This window comes from Mesoplodon densirostris, chromosome 9 (genome assembly GCF_025265405.1).
Source record: "Mesoplodon densirostris isolate mMesDen1 chromosome 9, mMesDen1 primary haplotype, whole genome shotgun sequence".
NCBI classification, from domain to species: Eukaryota; Metazoa; Chordata; class Mammalia; order Artiodactyla; family Ziphiidae; genus Mesoplodon; species Mesoplodon densirostris.
The window spans coordinates 11,293,926-11,320,178 of record NC_082669.1 but is presented as its reverse complement, the minus strand read 5'-3'; the positions used below and the strand labels follow the sequence as shown (position 1 = coordinate 11,320,178).

Sequence of the window (26,253 nt, the reverse complement as noted above, 5' to 3'; positions counted from 1 at the left end):
GAACATGGTGTATTTTAGGAGGAAGGTAGTTTACCAGATAATGAGTAAAATGATATGTCTCTCGTATTTCAGTATTTATATACTGGGCACCTTTTTATGTTCTGAAACTTTATGAGCTTACTCTTTATCTAAGAAAGTTTAGAAATTGAAAGGTACACAAAATTGTTTTCTCAAATTTTCCTCAAAACATTACACATATGCACACGCACCCTCACATATTATATAAACATGTTTTGAATGAACTTGTGTTTATAGAAGGTCCATATTATCATTAGTTACAGTTGCAAACACTATTGGCCTTCATAACTGGTGAATAAAGCAAACCTTAAACAAAATGCCAGCATTGTTGCTTTCTATGAAAAATAATGGAATCCTGATCTCTCTGCTCTTGATACCCTAAAATACTCTCCTCTCCCCCAAAACTCCTTTCTCACCTGTTCCCAATCCAACCATTGGAATGGCTATCATTTATTCACTCAATGAAATGCAAAATACGGTAATTGTAAGTTGACTATGACTTTGCAGAAATATATAAAGATGGTCAGCACCAAATGCAGATCTCTGTGACTGAATTAACCATTGCATGTTCTACACTTGCAGGGTCACTATCCTTTGCTGACTACACATTAATCAAGCCTGAGTTTGAATGTAGTTCCCTTCACAAAGTCATTGATCTAACAAAGAACATTATTAAAAATAATGTTAGAAATTAGAGACAAAAGTTTTTATAAAGAAATATGTCAAAATCTAACAGGGGTTTCCCCATGGGTGGTCATACAATATATATATTTTTCTCTTCTAGGTACAATGTATTTTACTAAATTTTTATAATGCACATTTATGGTTTATATTATTAGAAAAGTAAAAATAAAACTTTTTTAAAATAGAAATTTAAAGTCAATATTATTTTATATTTTCTCATCATTTTCTCCTTTTATACTCATTGTCACTTGCCAGCAAATATATGTTTATTTTCATATGTAGTAACTGTATACACATGTTTCTATTATGGATTTTTATTATCAAATCATCAATCACCAACTCTGCTGTTAAATAAATTTATCCTTACAGACCAGACTATATACTTTATTTTTATTTTAAGACTTTAAGGATTTTTGTTAAATATATAGTGTCACTGTATCTTGATACCTGTTTATAGAGGTACCTGGAAATTGACTACATAACTGCAGATGAAATGTGTTTCTCTGGAGAAAAAAGCATAGATGAAGTATGGTGTATATATAGTATGCCTATGTTAAGGGTATTTGTGAGCAATGACACTTGTGTTTATTGTTTTCACATCCAAGTCCAGTCATTCTGGGATTCTGTATATAACATTTTCCCGTAAAACACAAATTCTATTCAATTCTATTAATAATAGGTTCTGTCTTTACATTTTGAATACAGGTTATACTTGTTTCATGTATATGTTTATATCAACATATTTGTTACATATATGCTTATTATGGCTAATATTTTTGAAAATTTATTATGTGCTAGACATTAGAATAATCATTTTATATACTTAACCCCTTTTACTTCCCAGGAAGTTTGATTTTTTACATTTATAGATCACATTTATTGAGCAAACTATATGTACTTAGTCACTTTATATTCATTCAGATTTTTCAACTCAACCCTTTTTAGAAAACAAAAGCTTAGATCTTGTTTAGTTAACTTGCCTGAGGTCATGTAGCTAGAAACAGGTAAAGCAGATTTTCAAACACAGACGTGTTTTACATTGAATCTTGTACTTTTAACCACTTTATAATTTGTCATTGGGTGAGAATTCCATAGTTGTTAGAGGGAAGTTTTTATAACAATTATTAATATTTACAGAGCTCTTAATCCTTTGATGTTAGTTGTTTTTAATCCTCACAGCAATGTTCCAATTAAAGTATTCAGTCCCATTTTAGTGATGAGGAAAGTGAGGCCTCAAAAATGTTAAATTAAGTGCTCTAGGTTTAATAAATAACTCTGGGTCTTGAATCATGGCTACCCTCCACCATGAAGACTAATTCCCACACTATATGATGATGCTTTACTGTGCTCCTCCAAAGCCTCCTCGAAGAGAAAAACATGAAAGGAAAAATAAATCAATTGCTTTAATTATTGAAAAGCATTTTCTAGGTCCCTTCCATTTCCATTGTGCTTAGTTTCTGTCCACATTATTTCTGTCCTAGACCACTGCAGTTGTGTCAATTCCATCCAGAAAATATTTATTTACTGAACTCATTCTGTGAAAGCACTGTATATAGTGCTAGCAATACTGAAATGAATAGATTCAATTCCTGTTTTCAGAGAAAGGGGAGTATAATACATTAGGCTGTAGTAGATGCTATAATAGGGTTATATTTTTCAAAGTGTGCTATAGAAAAAGGAGGAAATGAGTAATACTGAAGTGGGTGTAATGGTTTGAGACTGGATGTCATTTGAGCTGGAACTTGCAGAATAAGCTAGAGATTCTGATAGGTAAAAGCATAAGAAAGGAACATTCCAACAGAAAACACAGCATGAACAGAAAAACTGGAGGCATAAGAGTGCAGGATTTAGTTGGGGAATAGTGCCTAGAGAGGACAGAGGATTACTGTGTGATGAAACCAGAGAGGCAATTAGAACTGGACTATCATCATGCCATAGCATGATGGGCAGCAGAGAGTGAATTTAAGTATACAGATCTCAGAGCCAGACGACCTGGGGTCAAACTCTGGCTTTATCTTTTACTAGCTGTTTGAACTTGAGATATTTACTTAGCCTCTCTGTGCTTCAATCTTTTTATCTGTAAAAGGTGATGATAATATTTGTTGTAAGCAGTATACTACTGAAGCACTTGGAACAGTGTCTGGCATATAATAAATATACCCAGGGTTAGGTATTAGATTCTTTCATATATATTTTCAGTTCCAATTGTCAGTACAAACCCTGTGTAATGGACAGGGAATTTGTCCTGCATAGAGATTAGTACAGGTCCTGACCACAGTAGACATCCATAAAAGGTTTGTGGAATGAGACATCAGTGAAATTCAATACCATGGATGCTTTTTTTTTATTGTTTAATTCTCTTTCAAAACTATTTCAAGGTACAGTGTTAAATGAAAAATCAAGCTGCTAACATTATGCAGAATGTAATACCATTTTATGTATATATATATACATGTCATATACTAAAATGCTGGAAGAATATAACCCCAATTTTTAAGTTATTATGTTTGGGTAGTGTAATTTATTTTATTTACTTAACAGTGTGTGCTTACTATGTGCTATGTACTGTTCTAAGCTCTCTGCAAATATTAATTCACTAATCCTCTTAATAACCCAATAAGGTAGGTTTTATGAGTAGCCCACTACACAGTTAAGAAAAATGAGGCACAGAAAGGTTAAGTCTCCAGGGTCAGAGCGCTAATAAGAGATTGTTTTCTGTTGCTCTCTGCATGCTTTTCTAGGCCTTCAAAAATTTCTGTGTTAACAGGTATTATTTATACATTTTTAAAATAGATGTTTTAAAATAATACATCCTGGAGCTCAGATTAATAGGGCTTTAAAAATATTGACTCTTCATGGTCCATACTATGCAATGGAAAAAAAAATACCTCTTAAGTTTTTTCTTCTTGGCCTATACTTCTTGGTCTGGGGAATATATCAAGGTATTTTGATAAATGTATTCCTAAAGAAAATATATTTTCAAATAGTTTAGGATTCTCTGGTCACAGAAACAGGGAAATTGATATTCTACAATTAATAAATCAAGTTTGACATTGTGTGTATGTAATGCATAAAGGTCTAAATATATGTAACCATGCTTAATTTTTCAATGAGCTCATACAGTATTTACTTAGCACATTCATTATGCTCTATCTCATTGGATATGTTTGACAGCATGTGCTATTGTTTAAGCTCAATTTATTTAGCATATGAATAAAATATTAATGTTCATAAATAAATAGAGCATGTAGGAATGTGAATAAATAGGGGCAAAAAGGGAAATTGGGAGGTAAGTTATACTCTCTTAGCTGAGGCAGACAATAAGCTATATTCCCACCATGATAATTTACTTTCCTGATAAACATTAGTTTATTATATAGTATTATGATACACATTACCTGGGATCAAATTTTAAATTATATTGAATTATTTTCTAATAATTGAGTATTATTTTTATAACTTTAATTGAAGTTTGATATAAGTAAAAAGTCTAAAGGAATAAGAGATGTTTGATTCTAAGTTTCTTTTTCAATTGTTATAGAAATATGAAATTAGTCACTAGTTTATGCTTTTCTTAGTAGAAGATTAATACAATATTTAAAAGTAAAAAAATTAATATAACCAAAATATACCTTTAAAAATTGTGCATAATGAATTTATTATAAACTTATTAATCTAAAGGTATTAATAACTCAGTATCCACTGTGTCCTACCCCCAACCTGAGAAAAGTACTTGGAATAGATTCCCATGCTTACTGCTTCCATCTCCATTTTTCCAGATCTTGTTGAAATTTCATGAAGTGCCTAGATACAGATCTGGGCACTGGATCCAATCACTAAAAATTCAGTGAAATAAGTTCTAGAGTGTTTCAGGTGAACGCACAGGGAAGGGCAGCTAGCCCAGTCCTGGGTGGCAAGAAAAGACTCTCCAGAGAGGTGACATCTGCACTGTTATTTGAAAGGATGAGTAGATGATTCCCAGGTTAAAAAGATGGGAAGATAATTCAACAAGAAGAGAAGCACATGTAGCCTGTACCAAAGGCTGAAAGAGAGAAAGGATACAACTTATTTGAATTTCAGTATTATTGAACTAGAATAAGGGGAAAAGTTAACATAAGACCTAGCATAGTTGCCACCAAATCTATCAAACCTTTCCTAAATAGCCCAGGTGCAATGAATTTCTTCTTTGTCTTTTGTGTGTATTCTCAGCATTTATCATATTCTCCCCGGAGAAGTGGTATGTTTTATCAACTAAGAGCAAAAAGATCTAGAGCCATATGTGCCTGAGTCAGACAGAGGCCTCCCACTTGCAGGCAGTGCAGCTTTGGGTAAGTTCCTTACTCTCTTAGTGATTCAGTTTATCTATCTTAAAAATGTCGATGACGACAATAATGTCCATCTTGCAGCATTGTCATGAGGATTAAAACAAAACACTAAGAAAAGCACCTGGCCCATTCCATTAAGTGTTGGCTAGTATTACTTGGTAATTATTGTATATATGTCTCATCATCTCCAGTATATTGTAAAGACTCTTAAAGGTAGGAACTCCACCTTATTTACCTCTGGTTCCTTCACTTCAATTAACTGATTTGTACAAATTAAAATATTCAGTTCCTGCATTTTAAAAAATGAAATATTAAGTAATTAAGATTATATTTATTCCAAAAGAGCTAAGAGATTCTTAAATATTTAGTTTCATTGAGAAGTGTAATTAAAATGTTGTTCTATAGAACTTCTATATAGCATCATTTTTCTGCCACTGGTATCCTGATTAAAGGATACTTGTTTGTAAGTACCTCACATGAATTAAGCGAGATGAATTTGTCAACATTCTCTTCTATTGCATAGACAGAGCATATATTTGAAAGTTAGTTTGATTATTATTTCCCAGGACCCAACAGCATTGGCTGTACTACAACAGAGCCCACTACCAGTTACCTCTGACTGGCCGTATGGCAGAATATAAAGATATCCATGAATGATATTACAGCATGAAAACTATGTGAAAACATAAGCATGTATTGAAGATTTCATCTAATGACGTTTAATTATAAGAAAGCAAATAACAGAGCATTTCTACTTTGCCAAAGGGAGAAAGAAATCAAATGACTTGGCTAAGACTCTTCAGAAAATCAACAACGATTTTTGGAAAGAGAATGTGCAAAGGAATCTAAATCCTATATATTCTGCCTGTGGCAGTTTGTATGAATGGGACACAGAAATTTTTTGAAGAAAATTAAATCCAGTAATTACAACCACAGGATATTATTGTGGCAAAAGGCGAGACATGATCGCATAAACATCAATGGGAAAAATCTCTACATTAGAGGATGAAAGAAAGTCGTTTAATTCATGCAAAATTATTGAAATCATAGCTTCAGGGGACCAATAAAAAGTGCCTTTTCCACAACATTATACTTCATTCTGCTATTGGTTCCCTAGAAAGCAATTGTAATGTACTCTTTTGAATGTTTCTTTCACATTTTTCTGGATTTTTTTTCTTTTTCGATTGTGGTCCAACAGATCCTGTGGGTAGCAAATATACTTCTGTGAGCTCCTTTTGCCCATTTAAAATTTTCTCTTATAAGGTGAATTATGAAACTAAAACAATGAAACCCTGAGCTGGGTCACTCCTGGTGAGCACTCTTGCCAAAACACCCTCTGGTGAGACCTGGAGATCTGCACTCCAGAGGCTGCTGTAGTCCTGCCTTAAGCCAGGCTTTTTCAGAACTTTGTACCTGGACTGCTAAGAATCAATAAAATATAAAAGTTTCATTTCCACACTTCTTCTTCCACAAGGAAGAAGTTTGAGACATCTAAGCTAAATGACATCTAAATGACATCTAAGCTTCATTATAAACATTAAATGACTTGTGCACATTAAAGAGCTGTTCCATGTATTTTTCATAATATTCAAGAATAATTTAATGTGTCAGTTTCAGAAAGTCATTTGTAGAAATCAATATAGATTTATTCCTTGATTCTTTATATGGAATCTTTATATGGAATACATTTTGTAAAAGTATTGCACACTGAACATTTACTGATATTTGTATCTGCCTTGATTTTTGTTTCTGTGGTTATTTTTAATTAACAAAGATAACAGCCATTACTGGTGATTTATGCTTCTGGAATGTGCTGGCTAACCACTACCCTTTTGACGAGAATCTTTCTTTGGAAAAGCCCACATGGTATCTGGGAGCTACTCCAGACACTTGAATTATCATTATTTCAGCAGCCTGCTGAGAATTCTGCAGGTTGGATCCACTTTGAACAGGGGTTATTACTGAAATCCATCATGAAAAGTGTCAGGGTTCAATAATGAAAGCAAAGCAGGAAATTTTTACCCTGTCAGGAATTTCTACGTTACAGCGTTTAAGAGTTCCAATCACTTTGCATTTACATTTCTTACTATGTGTCCAGCAGAGGATTCAAAACACCAATACCCTTTGTCTCATTCTTGGATGCACTCTAGGTACATTAATTCAAAGACCAAATATTTAAGTTTTGGATTTTTTTTAAGCACTCACTGTGGGATCTTTGCCAGCCATTTTGCACTCTTCAACTTTGATTGCAGATGCTGGCCAGAAAACCTGCTCAGAAAGGAAAATAAATGTTGCATAATCTCACTTGTATATATGACAGCTCAGTGCTCTTCATTTACTTTATGCTAACAGATTTCTTTAAGTTAATTCTATATTTATATTTCAAATTTCTTCTTTCATCTTATGAACTCAAGTTAATAAAGATTTTATTACTTTATTCTAACAATTATGTTTTTGTTTCTTCCATGAATTTTTCCTTCAACAATTCTTTCTATAATATGTGCTCATTTACTAATGGTACAATTTTAAAATAAGGAAATTACTGATGTGCACAAAATAATGTATATTTCCCTCCCTCTGATTTATAGTACACTTTTCACAACTGCTTATATCACAATGAACTTATGTTTATACTGCTATCTTTTTGGTAAACTACACAGCTAGGCTGGTAAATTTACTGCAGACTAGGTACTTCAACAGCTAAAATAACCTGGATAAAGATTCTCTCTCTGACATACTGTGCTAGCATGCTAAGTCATTGCAGCCTTGGGTCAGATCTGATGGGGATGATTTTGTTTTTCATTGTCAGCCTGTAGCTCACTGTTCAAATAATAAATTCAGATGTGTTCTTGCTGTAATAAATTTATAATTAATTTACTTTTATTTCTTTACTTTAATGAAGCTCAATTTATTTCCTTGCTGTGAAATAGAATGATAAATATAGTTAACCCTTGAACAACACAGAGGTTAGGGACACTGACCCTATATTCCATTTCCACATCCAAAGATTCAACCAATCATGTATCATGTAGTACTGTAGTATTTACAACCAAAAAGAATCTGCATATAAGTGGACCCATGCAGTTCAAATCCCTGTTGTATAGGCCACATTTTTCCAAAGAACACTGCATTTAATAACTGTGTTCTTTTCAAGGCCTTCTTGGTTTATGTACAGATGACAAGGTACGCTGTCCTTTAATCTGACCGTTTTTCATGCTATACTCCATGTTTCTCCTTTTCCCTTTTGATATATGTATACACGGGAAGTATTTTCTCACTTAGCTTCAAGTTTTAGATGGCTAAAAACTATGAAACTAGACATGGAGAATTGAATTGATTATATTTTCAGTCCTTGAAATAAGTAGTAATTTCCAACTATTTATTGATATATGACCTGCATTTTCTATTGTTCTAATGAAGTACATAATGTTTTCATTGTATTTGAAATTTTTAAAGAAAAAGACACCTAGGAATTTAGTATTGCCCTCATGAAAATGATAAACTTACACTCAAAGGTTCTTGACTTATGTTGTTAATATTCAAGGAAAGAATATGATCTTTGCTGCCCACATATATCCGGTCCTGATCTTCATCCATTAATAATATCCTGTAGTCTAAAGGATGGTGAGATAGGCTGAAGTATTCAGAGGTCTTGGTTTCTCGAAGCTCTGAAATAGTGAATAGTACAAGTGAAAATTGAGTATCTTGATTCCACTATTTTAATGAAAATTATCTTATGGAAATATTTACCAAAAAATTCAAAATACATTTTCCTACTACAATAAATTAATTTTAAAACAGTTATGTTAGTGGATATTTTTATTTATTGCCTCTATGCTGAATTAAAACATAAATAAATCCATAAATGCAATGTTAAAGTTTATAGTAGTACTACTTGATTACAAAATTATTCACATTTTGCTAGGACCTCAACTCAGTTGTTTACTGTTTGTCATCAGCTCAAAGCTTGTTAAAATAAATCACCCCAAAAAATATAGCAAGTGATTAGATTGAACAAAAACCAAAAGCAATGATGGTGTGAATGTCTTCCTAGACTCTCTTAATATTTTATTGTTGGACTCAATACGTTCATCATTTTAGGATTGTTGTTTCCTACCCTGAATATTTACCTTACTTCCTCAACGTAATTCTAACTAGTTTAATAAATTTTTCTATAAATTACTTGGAAACAGACCTTTTTTTTATTACGTGTCGTTCAGAAGGCAATGTCATTTAAATGACAATATGCCTATGTATATATAATAAGAAAAATATGGGGCTTCCGTGGTGGCGCAGTGGTTGAGAGTCGGCCTGCCGATTCAGGGGACGCGGGCTCGTGCCCCGGTCCAGGAGGATCCCACATTGCTGTGGAGCGGCTGGGCCCGTGAGCCATGGTCACTGAGCCTGCACATCCAGAGACTGTGCTCCACAACGGGAGAGGCCACAGCAGTGAGAGGCCCGCGTACCGCAAAAAAAAAAAAAAAAAGAAAAGAAAAAAGAAAAAGAAAAATATGAATTTTCAGATATTCTGAATTTTTAGATTTTTTATCATCTCAATGGGCAGTGACACATGTTCACTTAAATTCTTTTACATTAAATATGTGTCGGTATAGCTGAACTCTCAAGACAATGAATGCACCAGGACAATAAAAAAAATCAATAATCATTATAGCAGATTCAATTTTCTTTCCAGTCAAAATGCTCCTTTGCACAATTTAAGACTTTTCCACTCAAGTGGTTCAGGAGTTCTTTTGTTCTTTCGATTATGATCTTAAGAGAGTGACAAACTCTACAAAGGAGTCTGCTTTCAGGGATACTCTTTCAATGCTGAACTATTTCTAAATTTTTAGTCATTGAATCACAAACACATTTCTAGAAATTCTGATCGGGCTGTGGATTGATTTAAACCAAAATTAAAAAGTATAAGAGTCCTTATAGGCAGCCACAAACTATATTCTGTGAGTACCTGGGCCATATCCCATGTGTGAAGATAGAGAAGCAACAAATTTAACCTGTTCTCTGGGCACAACAGTTCAGAATGTCTGTCATAATATCCTTCAAATGTTTTGTTTTGTTTTGTTTTGTTTTTGCGGTACGCGGGTCTCTCACTGTTGTGGCCTCTCTCGTTGTGGAGCACAGGCTCCGGACGTGCAGGCTCAGCGGCCATGGTTCATGGGCCCAGCCGCTCTGCGGCATGTGGGATCTTCCTGGACCGGGGCACGAACCCGTGTCCCCCGCATTGGCAGGCGGACTCTCAACCACTGCGCCACCAGGGAGGCCCCCTTCAAATGGTTTTATATCTAGCCAAAAATTTACAGATACTATGGGAGCAGCATAGTGATTATGAAGCCACCTGTGGCACCAAACTCTCCGCGACACTGAACAAATTATTTAACCTCTCTGTGCCTTAATTTCTTCATTTGCAAAAAGCAACAATAATGGTATCTTCTACTGAGAGTCCATATGGAAATCAATAGAATACATGTAAATATTTGAAATGAGTGACAGAGGAAGTATTCAGTCAATTATAATAATTATTACTGTTAGTATTATCAATTCTGAATCATTAATTACAGGAAAGCATGAAATTAGAAAAAAATAGATGCCTATTTTCCTACTTTTTTCTTTTCTTTCTTTTCTTTTTTTTTTTTTTTAAACTTAAGGAGCTAGATTCCTAAAATTACTAACACAGGATCTTAAATCAAAGTCTCTGACATTCTTTCCACTCAGTGACAGCAAAGTGTAAGATTTTTTATGTGGAAGAAACCATTAACAAGTTACTGAGGTATTTAAGAAGAGTCTTATGAAGTAACTCATGAAAGAAGACAAGACATTGAAAGAGCATTTAAACAAGAGACTGGAAGACAGATCTTTGGAAATGAAAGATTTGAGATGCTGAGCACTGTGCAGCATGCTAACCTAGTTACTGAGCCTCACTAGATATCACAGACAGACAGGTGATGCAGTTGGCAGCCCTGGTGTGACTGGCCTAAAAACTGGAACACCTTCTTTCACGAGGACAGCAAAAAAGAGTGGAGGTATGTTGTTCAGGAAAAATGTTAGCCTCTGCTAGACCAGAGGTTATTGTTGAAGTAGGAAAAAAAATCCAAGAGCTCAGAACATGAGAGAGAATATAAAATGCAACAAATGTCACTCAAAGGTTGGAGAAGACACATTCTCCTTTGATGTTGCCTAAAATCCAGGGTGTTTAATAAAGCTTGCTTTTCATCCTATAGAGGAGATTCATGGTTGCATAATTTTCCTGTGAAACATCATTTGTAGGGTGCTGGTTGGGTGTAGAATAGATATTCAACAAATACCTCATGAATAAATAACTCTCCATTGAAATACACAGATTAAAGAAGTAAAATATGACTGAGTTCGTGGCATCTGGGGCCCAGCCACTGGAGTCTGAATGCTGGCTCTACCACTTCATTTATATATATACTTGGCCAGTGCCTTTATCCCTCTAGACTCCAGTGTCTTCATCTTTAAAGTCAGGATAATAATAGTCCCTACATCACAGGGGTATTGTGAGGTTTAAATTGTTAATATACATCAAGAGCTTAAAAGAGTACCTGTCTCACAGTGACATGGGTTACATGGGTTACCTATTATTATGACTTGGGACAAGACTTCAAGCTTCAGCCAGACAAGTAAGAAGAACAATTCTTTACACAGGGAGAAAATATGGAAGACTAAATTGTCTGATTTATAAGTATTAATATATTTAATATTTCTTTTTGTCACATGTAGAATCTACTCAAAGTATTTGAGCAGGACAGTAAAATAATAAATCATTTTTAAGAATAATAATTTGGTGTGCAGGATAATTTGGGGGCATGGAAAACTAAGAGATGCTCTTCCAGATATGATGATGATAAAGACCTGATTTGCCAGAAATAGAAAGGAAGAGAGGAGTTGACGTGAGGGTCACTTAAAGGATTTGGAATGATTTTATATGAAGTTGGTCTTTGGGTAAAAGGAAGAGGTAATTATCTTCCAAAGACGTAAACTAAGAACAGGATAAATGAATGTGGCCTTTACTAATTTTGAGAGATTCAAAAGGGAAATTTCTTTGGTAAAGAGATTACTTGAGTGTTGATAGATTAAATTCAAGTAAAAGTGGAAATGTCCCACAAGCATGTAAAACTAGATAACTAATTTGTCATTAGAAATATCAAATCTGCAGGGAGAGATTTCCAGTTCTTCTCATGGATGATATGAAGCTCAGAGAGTAGACAGCTCTGAGGATGCTCTGAGGAAGAGTAAGTCTAAAGTGAAAAGCAAAACACAGAGATGCATTGATCATTAGGTCCAAAAAGAGTATCTCTGTAATTGAAACTCAAAGTGAGTCATGATGTACAGGCAGCAGTGTGATATTGTGGAGAGAGTACAGAATTGGAGTCAGACAGTTCTGAGTTGAAATCCCAGTTTCATCACTTACTAATCTGTTACTTTAAGAAAATGACCTTATTTCTCCCAGGTTTCGATTTTCTCATCTATAAATTGGTTATGTTAATACATAGCTCAAAGGATGTTCCACCAGCACACAGTAGATCAGTGTGCTCCTTTTGGCAGGAGAGATTACTGACACTCTGTCTAACAGATATTTTCTTTCTCTTTCCTGTTGGCAGGGAACCATGTGCCAACCATAGTGGATCCCTCAGCAAGTGAGTGACTAAAAATATGACCATGTGACTAGTTCTGGCCGATGAAATTTAGAGGGAAGCCTTCTGCAACGTTACTAGAAGAGGTTTCTTGGGTCTTAAAAATGGCACAAAAAAGAGATGATTTCTTTTTCTGCCTCTGGACATTGGTAAGTGAGCATACAATATTTTCAGCAGTTGCTGCTATCAAAAAGATTGCTATCTGAGAATGGCAAGCAGAAATTTAGGAAAAACGCTGAGTTCTATAAGAAATCATTCAATGTCTACACTAACCCTACAACTGTGCTACTACAGGATTACTTCTGTTATATATGATTTTTAAAAAAAATCCTTGCTTTTTTTAAGGCACCTTGAATTGAGGTTTTCATTTCCTGTTGTTTAAACCCTTGCTGGCTGATAATATCTGATAATATCTCTCCAGTGTTCACAGCCCCTAACACCATCTCACTCTTTCTACCATGGTTTGTTTAGTCCGGCTATTAAAAAAAAAAAAAAAAAAAAAAAAAACTTTTTTTTTTTTTTTGTCCTTCTCTTCCCAATGTATATTGAAATAAAATCAAGAGTGTGAACTGAGCTGGGAAAACAGTCTCAACTAAATTTTACTTGCAAGTAACAAACAACGGCAGTTCTCCTCTTTACCTGTTTCGTTAGAAAATAATCAATTTCTTGCATTAATTCAAATACCAGAGGGAGCAATAACTGCATTAACTTAAGACCTTTCTGGTCCAAGGATTTTATCTCTTTTTCTGGGCCATAAAGCTATCTTCAAATTTAATTACCTATAGCTCATTGATAGCTGACAGCTGTTAACCAAGGAAGATTTACTTTAGAAGTGCCTCTGTTAGAAGCCTAGAAGCTAAGGCTATTTTTTTTAAATGCTATTTAAATTGCTGGTAGTTAGCCATAGTTGAACTCTGGGGCTTGGGAAAAACAAAAAAATCAAAATGAACCTTTTTTTTTTCTTAAAGAATAAAGAGATGAGTTCAAAGCATCCAGGATTTTTATCTATAAAGAGAATGACTGAATAATCCATCATTTTTAATGCAGATCCAACTTAAGTCAATGAATGATTCAATAATTTGGCTACAGTTAGAGAAAATGACTGATTTAATGATTTGGCTACAGTGAGAGAAGGAACTCACAATTATTGGTCTCTCATGTAAACAAGTCACAGAATGGCACTGTCCTACATTTCTTTACATCTTAATAATTATGTCATTCTTTTTACAGCATTAGAGGTACAGCTAGTTGAGCTGTTTCTCCAGACATGCTCAACTGACTGAGAGGGAACTTTGAGAGTATGCAGTATTAGAAAATGCAGCGGCCTCACAAAGGGCAGTGTAGGTCTCTAAATCCTTGGGAAAATCTCCTGGGAAACAGTATTAAAAAAAAAATACTACATGCTTCTATCCTGAAATCCACATTATTGTAGAGTTCTAGGGTGGAAAATTACTGTAATGCCTTCCATGACAGTGTTCCCTGAGGGAAAATTTGTAGCATGATTTGCTTACCTGAAATTCATGTATTAACATGGGCTTATCTTTGTATGGAAACTATTGTGAGCCTTGAGAATTTAACCAGGGCTGGGAGAAAAATAAGTTCCCCCCAAATATAAACCCTTGCAATATAAGCTTCTGGGACCACTTGAATATAGTCAACACACTGCTATAGCAATTACAACATAGTTTAATATACAGAATATATTGTCTGTAGTTAACACTCTATCTCTAACCATATAAAGAATTAACCTTTGTTCTCTGTTAGTGATCTTAACATTTCTGAGGTGACTAAGTCAGTAAGAACTTATTCATGTGCTCGAAAATGTGATCTTAGTGTAGGAAGATGGAGAGTCTCGAGTTCTCTTTTATGAATAATATATATCTGTTAAACTACTGATTAGGGAACACATTCCCTCAGAATACTACATTATCCTTGGCCTTTTATAAGTTTCAAAAACAAACAAAAGATTACTTGACTGAAAATCAATCCCCAGGGGTCTCTTTATGAGAAGCATATGCAATTGTAGCTTATTAATTATATTTAAAGTTCATGATGTGCTATTAATTAATTAATTATTATTATTATTATTTTGGCATTACTTCAATATTTTATTTTTAGAGACCACAAGATGAGTTAAGAAGTTCTGGTAAATATTGGAGAGGCAGGATCCCTATCACAAAGGCTTTGAGTACCAACATAAGAGGCTTTTACTTTGTTCTAAGGACATTTGTGAGCCTTGGGAAGCTACAAAGCAGGAAAGCAACAAGGTCATCTTCTGCCATCACACACTATTTATTAAATAGCAAAATGAATGAAGACCAAGTGTCTACCACACCTGAAGACTATCCCATCCCCAGGGCCCCTGCTGTGAAGGTTGTCACAGAGAGAGAAAGCATGGTTTGGAAATCAAGGGATGTTAATGTCATGGGCCCTGTCACAGAGCAGCTACTCAGATTAGATGTGTGCAAGGAGTGCAGGAATAACCAAGTGAGTGAGTATGCCCCAGAGGGTGAGGAGAAAAAGGAACCCTCTTGCACTGTTGGTGCCAATGTAAATTGATACAGCCACTATGGAGAACAGTATGGAGGTTCTTTAAAAACTAAAAATAGAACTACCATATGACCCAGGAGTCCCACTACTGGGCCTATACCCTGAGAAAACCATAAATCAAAAGGACACACGTACCCCGATATACTATTAATTTATATATTCAATACATATTTATTAAGCCCTTATCAAGGCAGGCTAGACATCTGCTCACAAAACAGGACACTAATATGAACATACAAGGCCCCTACGACAATTCCAAATCTTGCCTTACATTCTGTTATTTTGTTTGGCTAAGCCCACCGTGACAGTTTCCTCACCATAAACCTCAGCTCTCCCTCTGGCAGAATGCACACCTACAGATTTTAAAGTAAATCCTTAGCATGTTTTTACTTGGGAGACATTGCTACTGACAGGATAATTTCCTCTCCTGAATGTCTTATCTCAGAAGAATTTTAAGTAGAGTGGGCTTAAATGACCCATCCTCTCCCTGAGGCTCACTATCTTGAAAGTGGGTTAGAAACTGAACTTCACCTATCCCTTTAGGACAAACAGGCAGGTAAAGATAAGACCAGTGAAACTTCAGCAGGCTGACACTGAAGTTCCTAATTCCTAAGGCAAAGAGACACCAGAAGGAATGTAGTAAAAGCACATTTGCTCAAAAATAATAGACCCAAATAGCTACCACTTGTGGGTTTAACAGCAGGAGTAATTGTTCTAGGTGCTTAAAAAACGTGTTTAATTTGCATTTAAAACCTCTTTGTTAGGCTTTAATATCATTCCTGTTCCACATTTAAGGAAACTAAAATTCAGTTCATTTGAGCAATCTAACCAAGATCACATAGGAAAGAAAAGAAGAGGCTAGAGCCAGGATTCAAAGCAAGGTGGGTTCCTTAATCTGTGAACTCTATCAGACACCCTTTTGTTTTTCAAATAAGACGGACAATTGAAACACTTATTTATTGGGTTTTTACTATGTTCTTGACCTGCCCATGAGTCTGTGCAGTGCCAAATATAGTATAAGAAATGCCTCAGTCTCTCAAATTTTTTCTTTGCCAATTTGAGGAGCAGGGGGTGAGGTGGGGTGGGGAGAGGAGAACATACTCCAAACAACTTGAGAATAATCAAATTCTCAGTGATGCTCTTCTCATTAAATCATCAGAGCAAGTCCAAGAAAAGCTGCATGAGAGTGAGATCAGAGAGTCAGATATAGCTTCATGTAAGAGGTAAATGGTTCCACTTTTCTATGTTTTTGATGGATGGGTATGATTGGCTAAGTGGAAGCAAACTGCCAAATGGATGAAAGAAAGAAAAAGGAAAACAGTTCTATTCAGTGAGTCTGGCCAGGGAAGGACAACAGTGAATACAGAATGTATCTCCCAGGCACTGCATCAGAGGGCAAATTAACCAATATATAAGAGCTTTTAAAGATGATTCTCATCCTGGTTTGCCACAAACAGCCCAGCTTTGGGCTGTTTTACCAGTGTAATTATCAATAGTGCCCCCTTTACACTCTCAAAAGATTCATGGTTTAAATGATTATTCTAATTTTAAGCTTTCTCTTCCTGTCTTGAAAGGTTTTCCATTACTTTTGGAACAAAATCCAAAATTCTTAACATGGGCTTTGAGGCCTGCTATAATCTGGCTCAAGATTACCTCACTAGAAAATCTCAACCATCACTATTTGGATATTTTGTTTGTGTTCTTGCCCTTCTGACCTTTTCACATCTTCAAACTTGCCTTCCTCCTTTCTGCCTTAGGGTCTTTGTACATGTTATTGCTCTTGCTGAGAGGACTTTTCCTACCTTTTTCTAACTCCTACTCATAACTCAAGCAGTAATTTCGATGTAATTTAAATTGGACTGCTTCATAAAGGCTTTCTTGATCAGGTCTCTTGATGTCAGGAATCATATCTGTTGAGATTTGCTCGATTTCCGTTTGAATGTTCTCTTCTCTTAAAGGCTGCCTGAAAGATCATTTGAAATGGTTTAAAATGTCATGGATTGGGGGATGGAGGACTATACTGTATGCCTTGCTAAGGCCCACACTGTTTTCTATATAGTTTTGCTTTTGAAACTGCCTCGAAATATGAGACAAAGTTCTTTGTTCATTCACACTCTACCCCTTTTTTTTGTTATATTGAGTTTTATGATCTTTTAATTTTAGTGAATTAAAAATTATGAGCATGGATCCACCAGAGGGCAAAGAGCAGAAACAAGAAGAACTACAATTCTGCAGCATGTGGAAGGAAAACCACATTCACAGAAAGACAGACAAAATGAAAAGGCAGAGGACTTTGTACTAGATGAAGGAACAAGATAAAACCCCAGAAAAACAACTAAATGAAGTGGAGATAGGCAACCTTGCAGAAAAAGAATTCAGAATAATGATAGTGAAGATGATCCAGGACCTCGGAAAAAGATGGAGGAAAAGATTGAGAAGATGCAAGAAATGTTGAACAAAGACCTAGAAGAATTAAAGAACAAACACCTAGAAGAATTAAAAACAAACACCTAGAAGAATTAAAGAACAAACAGAGATGAACAATACAAGAACTGAAATGAAAAATACACTAGAAGGAATCATTAGCTGGGTAACTGAGATAGAAGAACAGATAACTGACCAGGAAGACAGAATGGTGGAATTCACTGCCACAGGACAGAATAAAGAAAAAAGAATGAAAAGAAATGAAGACAGCCAAGGAGACCTCTGGGACAACATTAAACGCAACAACATTCACTTTATAGGGATCCCAGAAGGAGAAGAGAGAGAGAAATGACCCGAGAAAATATATGAAGAGATTATAGTTTAAAACTTCCTTAACATGGGAAGGGAAATAGCCACTCAAGTCCAGGCAGTGCAGAGAGTCCCAGGCAGGATAAACCCAAGGAGAAACACACCGAGACACACAGTAATCAAGTTGACAAAAATTAATGACAAAGAAAAATTATTGAATTTTTCAAGGGAAAAATGACAAATAACATACAAAGGAACTCCCATAAGGTTAACAGCTGATTTCTCAGCAGAAACTCTACAAGCCAGAAGGGAGTGGCATGATACATTTAAAGTGATGAAAGGGAAGAACCTACAACCAAGATTACTCTACCTGGCAAGGATCTCATTCAGATTTGATGGAGAAATCAAAAGTTTACAGACAAGCAAAAGCTAAGAGAATTCAGCACCACCAAACCAGTTCTACAACAAATGCTAAAGGAACTTCTCTAAGTGGGAAATAAAAGAGGAGAAAAGGACCTATAAAAACAAACCCATATCAATTAAGAAAATGGTAATAGGAACATACATATCGATAATTACCTTAAACATGAAGGGATTAAATGCGCCAACCAAAAGACACAGGCTCACTGAATGGATACAAAAACAAGACCCACATATATGCTGTCTGGAAGAGACCCACTTCAGACCTAGGGACACATATAGACTGAAAGTGAGGGGATGGAAAAAGATATTCCATGCAAATGAAAATCAAAAGAAGGCTGGAGTAGCAATACTCATATCAGATACAATAGACTTTAAAATAATGTTACAAGAGACAAGGAAGGACACTACATAATGATCAAGGGATCAACCCAAGAAGAAGATATAACAATTAAAAATATATATGTACCCAACGTAGGAGCACCTCAATACAACTGCTAACAGCTATAAAAGAGAAAATTGACAGTAACACAATAATAGTGGGGGACTTTAACACCTCACTTACACCAATAGACAGATCATCCAGACAGAAAACTAATAAGGAAACAGAAGCTTTAAATGACACAATAGACCAGATAGATTTAATTGATGTTTACAGGACATTCCTTCCAAAAACAGCAGATTACACTTTCTTCTCAAGTGCACATGGAACATTCTCCAGGATAGACCACATCTTGGGTCACAAATCAAGCCTTGGTAAATTTAAGAAAACTGAAATTATATCAAGCATCTCTTCCGACCACAACACTATGAGATTAGAAATCAATTACAGGGAAAAAAACATAAAAAAAAACCACATGGAGGTTAAACAATACATTACTAAACAACAAAGAGGTCACTGAAGGAATCAAAGAGGAAATCAAAAAATACCTGGAGACAAATGACAATGAAAACATGACAATCCAAAACCTATGGGTTGCAGCAAAAGCAGTTCTAAGAGGGAAGTTTATAGCAATACAAGCCTATCTCAAGAAACAAGAAAAATCTCAAATAAACAATCTAACCTTACACCTAAAGGAACTAGAGAAAGAAGAACAAACAAACCCCAAAGTTAGTAGAAGGAAAGAAATCATAAAGATCAGAGCAGAAATAAATGAAGTAGAACCAAAGAAAACAATAGCAAAGATCAATAAAACTAAAAGCTGGTTCTCTGAGAAGGTAAACAAAATTGATAAACCTTTAGCCAGACTCATCAAGAAAAACAGGGAGAGGACTCAAATCAATAAAATTAGAAATGAAAAAGGAGAAGTTACAATAGACACCGCAGAAATACAAAGCATCATAAGAGAGTACTACAAGCAACTCTATGCCAATAAAATGGACAACCTGGAATAAATAGACAAATTCTTAGAAAGGTATAACCTTCCAAGACTGAACCAGGAAGAAATAGAAGATATGAACAGACCAATCATAAGTAATGATTGAAACTGTGATTTAAAATCTTCCAAAACACAAATGTCCAGGACTGGATGGCTTCACAGGTGAATTTTATCAAACATTTAGAGAAGAGCTAACACCCATCCTTCTCAAACTCTTCCAAAAAATTGCAGAGGAAGGAACACTCAAACTCATTCTATGAGGTCACCATCACCCTGATACCAAAATCAGACAAAGATACTACAAAAAATGAAAATTACAGACCAATATCACTGATGAATATAGAGGCAAAAATCCTCAACAAAATACTAGCAAACAGAATCCAACAACACACTAAAAAGATCATACACCATGATCAAATGTGATTTATCTGAGGGATGCAAGGATTCTTCAATATATGCAAATCAATCAATGTGATAAACCATGTAAACAAACTGAAGAATAAAAACCATATGATCATCTCCATAAATGCAGAAAAAGCTTTTGACAAAATTCAACACCAAGTTATGATAAAAACTCTCCAGAATGTGGGTATAGAGGGAACCTACCTAAACAGAATAAAGACCATATATGACAAACCCACAGCAAACATCATTCTCAATGGTGAAAACCTGAAAGCATTTCCTCTAAGATCAGGAACAAGACAAAGATGTCCACTCCCACCACTATTATTCAACATAGTTTTGGAAGTCCTAGCCATGGCAATCAGGGAAGAAAAAGAAATAAAAGGAATACAAATTGTAAAAGAAGAAGTAAAACTGTCACTGTTTGCAGATGACATGATACTATACAAAGAGAATCCTAAAGATGCCACCAGAAAACTACTAGAGCTAATCAATGAATTTGGTAAAGTTGCAGGATACAAAATTAATGCACAGAAATCTCTTGCATTCCTATACACTAACAATGGAAGATCAGAAAGAGAAACTAAGGAAACAATCCCATCCACCATTGCAACAAAAAGAATAAAATACCTAGGAATAAACCTAACTAAGGAGGTAAAAGATCTGTACTCAGAAAACTATAAGACACTGATGAAAGAAATCAAAGATGACACAAACAGATGGAGAGATATATCATGTTCTTGGATTGGAAGAATCAATATTGTGGGAGTGACTATACTACCCAAAACAATCTACAGATTCAATGCAATCCCTATCAAATTACCAGTGGCATTTTTTACAGAATTAGAACAAAAATTCTTAAAATTTGTATGGAGACACAGAAGACCCCAAATAGCCAAAGAAGTCTTGAGGGAAAAAAAACTGAGCTGGAGGAATCAGACTCCCAGACTTCAGACTATTCTACAAAGCTACAGTAATCAAGACAATATGGTACTGGCACAAAAACAGAAATATAGATCAGTGGAACAGGATAGAAAGCCCAGAGATAAACCCATGCACCTATGGTCAACTAATCTATGACAAAGGAGGCAAGGATATACAATGGAGAAATGGCAGTCTCTTCAATAAGTGGTGCTGGGAAAACTGGATAGGTACATGTAAAAGAATGAAATTAGAACACTCCCTAACACCATACACAAAAATAAACTCAAAATGGATTAGAGACCTAAATGTAAGACTGGACACTATAAAACTCTTAGAGGAAAACATAGGAAGAACTCTCTTTGACATAAATCACAGAAAGATCTTTTTTGATCCACCTCCTAGAGTAATGGAAATAAAAACAAAAATAAACAAATGGGACCTAATGAAACTTAAAATCTTTTGCAAAGCAAAGAAAACCATAAACAAGATGAAAAGACAACCCTCAGAATGGGAGAAAATATTTGCAAATGAATCACTGGACAAAGGATTAATCTCCAATATATAGAAACAGCTCATGCAGCTCAATATTAATAAAACAAACAACCGAATCCAAAAATGGGCAGAAGACCTAAATAGACATTTCTCCAAAGAAGACATACAGATGGCCAAGAAGCACATGAAAAGCTGCTCAACATCACTAATTATTAGAGAAATGCAAATCAAAACTACAATGAGGTATCACCTCACACCAGTTAGAATGGGCATCATCAGAAAATCTACAAACAAGAAATGCTGGAGATGGTGTGGAGAAAAGGGAACTCTCTTGCACTGTTGCTGGGAATGTAAATTGATACAGCCACTATGGAGAACAGTATGGAGTTCCTTAGAAAACTAAAAATAGAATTACCATATGACCCAGCAATCCCACTACTGGGAAACCATAATTCAAAAAGACACATACATCCCAATGTTTATTGCAGCACTATATACAATAGCCTGGTCATGGAAGCAACCTAAAAGCCTATTGACAGACAAATGGATAAAGATGTGGTACATTTATACAATGGAATATTACTCAGCCATAAAAAGGAATGAAATTGGGTCATTTGTAGAGACATGGATGGATCTAGAGACTGTCACACAGAGTGAAGTAAGTCAGAAAGTAAAAAACAAATATCGTATATTAACACATATATGTGGAACCTAGACAAATGGTACAGATGAACTGGTTTGCAGGGCAGAAATAGAGACACAGATGTAGAGAACAAATGTATGGACACCAGTGGGGGAAAGTGGTGGTGGGGTTGGTGGTGGTGGGATGAAGTGGGAGATTGGGATTGACATTATATGCTAATATGTATAAAATAGATAACTAGTAAGAACCTGCTGTATATAAAATAAATAAAATAAAATTCAAAAAATAAATTATGAGCATGAACCAATAAAGTGAGAAAAAAATGCTATCCAATTTTTTTAATTAAGGTTTTCATGATAATAATTTATTACTATTAAAAGGTAAGGTGTATGGGGAGAAAGGCCCAGTTTTGGAATGAGCCAACTGGGGCTGAAGTTCTTGTTTCATCATTTGTTGATACAGGGCTTGGTTTGCCCCCATTCACCCAATCACCCCCCTTCTATTTCCCCCCACCTTAAGTCTTACATCTACAAAATAAAAGGAGGAATGAGATTATTTATTAACCAGAATGATCTCCAATGTTCCCTGCAGCAATAAAAATGTCCATGAAAATAATTCCTTTTTAACTGTTTACAAGTATTATCTACTATTGTAAAATATCTGTAAAGCTAATGTAATCCTTCATATTACTATAAAAATGATAAGAAGAAAGGGCCTCTCTAAAAATCTATCTTAGCAATATGTAATACACAGTAATACAACTGTGTCCTTTCTGGAAAAGAAGCTAAACCAAAAACCAAGGCTTTTTTGCTCCCTACCTAAAGCATATTCCATTTGTGTTGTGTGATTCAATCAACCAGAGAATTATAAATTCTGACTTCCCTTCCTCTAAGCTTACTTGGGAGACATGAAAGCTGGCTTCAAAGATGTTAGATGCCAGGAATTCCCTGGTGGTCCAGTGGTAGGACTCCATGCTTCCACGGCAGGGGACATGGGTTCCATCCCTGGTGAGGGAACTAAGATCCTGCATGCCATGAGGCACAGCCAAAAACCAGACAAAACGAAATCAAAACCAAAAGTAAATCACTCTGTTGTATACCTGAAATTAACGCAACATTGTAAACCAACTATACTTCAATAAAATTCAATTAAAAAGTATAAAAATTAAAAAAAAATTCTAAAAAAAAAAAGATGTTAGATGCCAATCTTTGGCTCCATGTATGTGGCAAATGGTGGCTGGAGTTTATCTCAGAATATAGAGAATATACAATTAGGGGATAGCTAAGATGTCTTGAGGGTCTTTAAATTAGAAGGAAGTAACTTCTGGAAAGTAGAACCAAATCTGAACCTATTGCTAAGCTGTAGAGGATAGCATGGATGAGCTGAACTGTCATTACCATTGATATTCCTGCTGTCAGGAAGACCGCAGCTTCAGAGTGTCCACTTAAGATGTAAACAAGGGAGATAAACTTGTGGAGGAGGAAACACTTCATCTGACACCTCCTTTCTAGAGCTCTTGACACTTCTGGAAAAGCTGCTTTGAGGCAAGTTATTCAAAAGCAGTGTATCCAAGGTAAGAACAGTAGGTAAGGAGACAATACCTCAGACTCAGCTGTTTGCAGTGGGGAGAGGTGAAGAGCTCACATGTTGTATCACTCCAGCAAAATCTCAGGGCAGAGAATACATAGACCCCACTCCCCCACTCTAATCCCCAATGTGAACCATTCGCCACACAAACCATCATATGGAAAGATTCTTATAGCAGCATTTAACACTTGTCTATCACAACATTTATACTATTTATTGATCTTCTATGCTTTCAATAAAACTTTCTTTGGATATCCTGTGGCCCTCCAGTGGGAACTTCTAGTTAGCAGACTTGATTAGAGCAAGAATAGTAGGAGATACCTTGTGCTGAGTGAGGTCTCTTGTCCCATCTCACCCCCATAAAGTTCTCTGACCCTTCATGCTAGTTCCCTATGATATAAAGCTTACATTTAAAAAAAATACAGCAAGCTCTTCACAAAATTAAAATATTCTTTGAGGTATATATTTATTCAATCATTCAATAGATAGTAAATGAGCCAGAGGCCAGTTAAAAGATGAAAATTCTTGGTGTTTCCCTTCAAAATGGATAGTCATCGATGGAGGTACACAAACAATTGAAGTACAAGAAGATGACTCAGGAAATTAAGGGGACATTGAGGAAGGAAGATTAAGTCTTTCTGGAAATAACAAGAAAATCTTAAAAAGAAGGAAGCACTTGACCTTATTTCTTCATTCAACAAATATTAGTTGAGCCACTCTATTAAATTAATACACAGTAATAAATGCAAAAAGTATGGTAAAAGACAGGATAAGTGTTTAAAGCAAGGGCAGCTGCTTTATATCAGGGGTCAGAAAAAGCTTCTGTGAGTGTCACATAAGCTGTGACCTGAAGGATAAACATGACTTAATAAAGAGATAAGCATTTTCCAGGGAGAAGAAAGAGCTTGTGTTGAAACACTGAGATGAAAGATTCAAATATGTTCAGAAGTTTTTAGAGTTGATAAGAAAGAGGATTTGGGTGGGCAGAATCAAGGAATCCACCAACACGCAAAAATGCAAACTTCTCGGTTGTCACACAAGTAACCTGTAAAGATTCAAATTCCTTGTATATCAAACCAAAGTGCTTGAATTTTTTCAAAGTTGCTTGGGGCACCAATGAAAAAATCTGAGAAAACACATTACATGATAACTTGCAAGTTTTACAAAGACCATTCTACTATTAAAGAGTTCTCAAGAGTGAGATTATTTTATGACACAATATTAAGTGAATAAAGTAGAATAAAACATTTTGTATAATTAAACTATAAGATGCCTGCATAGACGCATGGACAGAAGTCTTGAAAAAAATTCAACTTATTAACATTCTTCTTCATGATGTATTAAATTAGAAATAAGAAACCGATAATACTGATGGCTCAATTCAACATTCTGTCAGTTTAAAGAATTGTAATTACCCTTTAATCAAGAATCAGGCAGTGCAAACTTTCTCTACAGACCTCTATGATTTAAATATATTCTCATACCAGAATCTGGTTGCACTACATATAACAAAATGTTGAACTAGACAAGGAAAGAAATACCAATTATCACTAACTGGAAAACAGCTATATATTGCCAAAATTTTTCTATCTCTAGATTCTTTCAGAATGATGGAAGACCACCCACAACTTTCAGTAAGACAGAGTATTTGGAAATTAACAATCCAGCTCCTCCCACTAACCAAAATTCTTGAACTTTGCTTTCACTTGATGCATCTTTAAACCCATTTTCATTTGCACACAGGAAAAAAATACAATAAACTGTATACCATAAAATCTCAAATCTAAAGAACCAGACTTTATGAAAAAAGAAATACAGAGATGTTTTCCTAAAGAGACAGCTATTTTATCTAAACATTATTTAATTCAACATGACTCACTGTTTAGCCAAGTTACTGTTTTTGGCTTCAAAACAAAGAAACACATTTGGGAAAATGTAGAGTACAGTGGAGACATGTTCATTTCACTTTAAACACATTCATCAGTCATTCAATGCAGAATCTCCCTTTTCTCTTTTTTTCTTGTTTCTCTCTCCCCTAACACTGTCTAAAATAAAAGGTCAGTGACTGCAGTGCTCAGCTGCTGGAAAGGAGATTTTTAAACAGTCCTTGGGAGTGTGCCTCTACATAGTAATAGAGCTACCCTTTGATTCTTTTCAAGAGAAGCACAAAGGATCCAACCATGTTTCCTGCAGCTTTGAAAAGCCCAAGACTCATCGTATATACAATGGCTTTTCAATGTATATGTAAGAGGTTTCTCTTTACTTCATCCTAGATTGGGAAACCATTTGTTTCCAAATTTAACGTGATCCTATTTTGAGGAGTAGGTGCAGCCTCACTCAGTTTTTCAAACTAGAAGATCAGTGTTGTACTTTTCTGCTTTTGCTCTGGGACATAATATTTATCGTTCCTGCAGGCACTTCAAGGA

The 26,253-nt window shown here is 35.2% G+C and overlaps 1 protein-coding gene across 2 annotated transcripts in view; it reads right to left on the bottom strand.

Annotated features, from left to right (window-relative positions):
- SEMA3C (semaphorin 3C) overlaps window positions 1–26,253 on the bottom strand; it is a 184,429-nt gene that overhangs the window by 80,194 nt on the left and 77,982 nt on the right. For both annotated transcript variants that reach the window (XM_060107565.1, XM_060107566.1), the window contains exons 3-4: window positions 8,535–8,695; window positions 7,233–7,295 (exon numbers count right to left, since the gene is read on the bottom strand). In XM_060107565.1, the coding sequence (XP_059963548.1) occupies window positions 7,233–7,295; window positions 8,535–8,695 (224 nt within the window). The remainder of the gene's footprint in view (window positions 1–7,232; window positions 7,296–8,534; window positions 8,696–26,253) is intronic.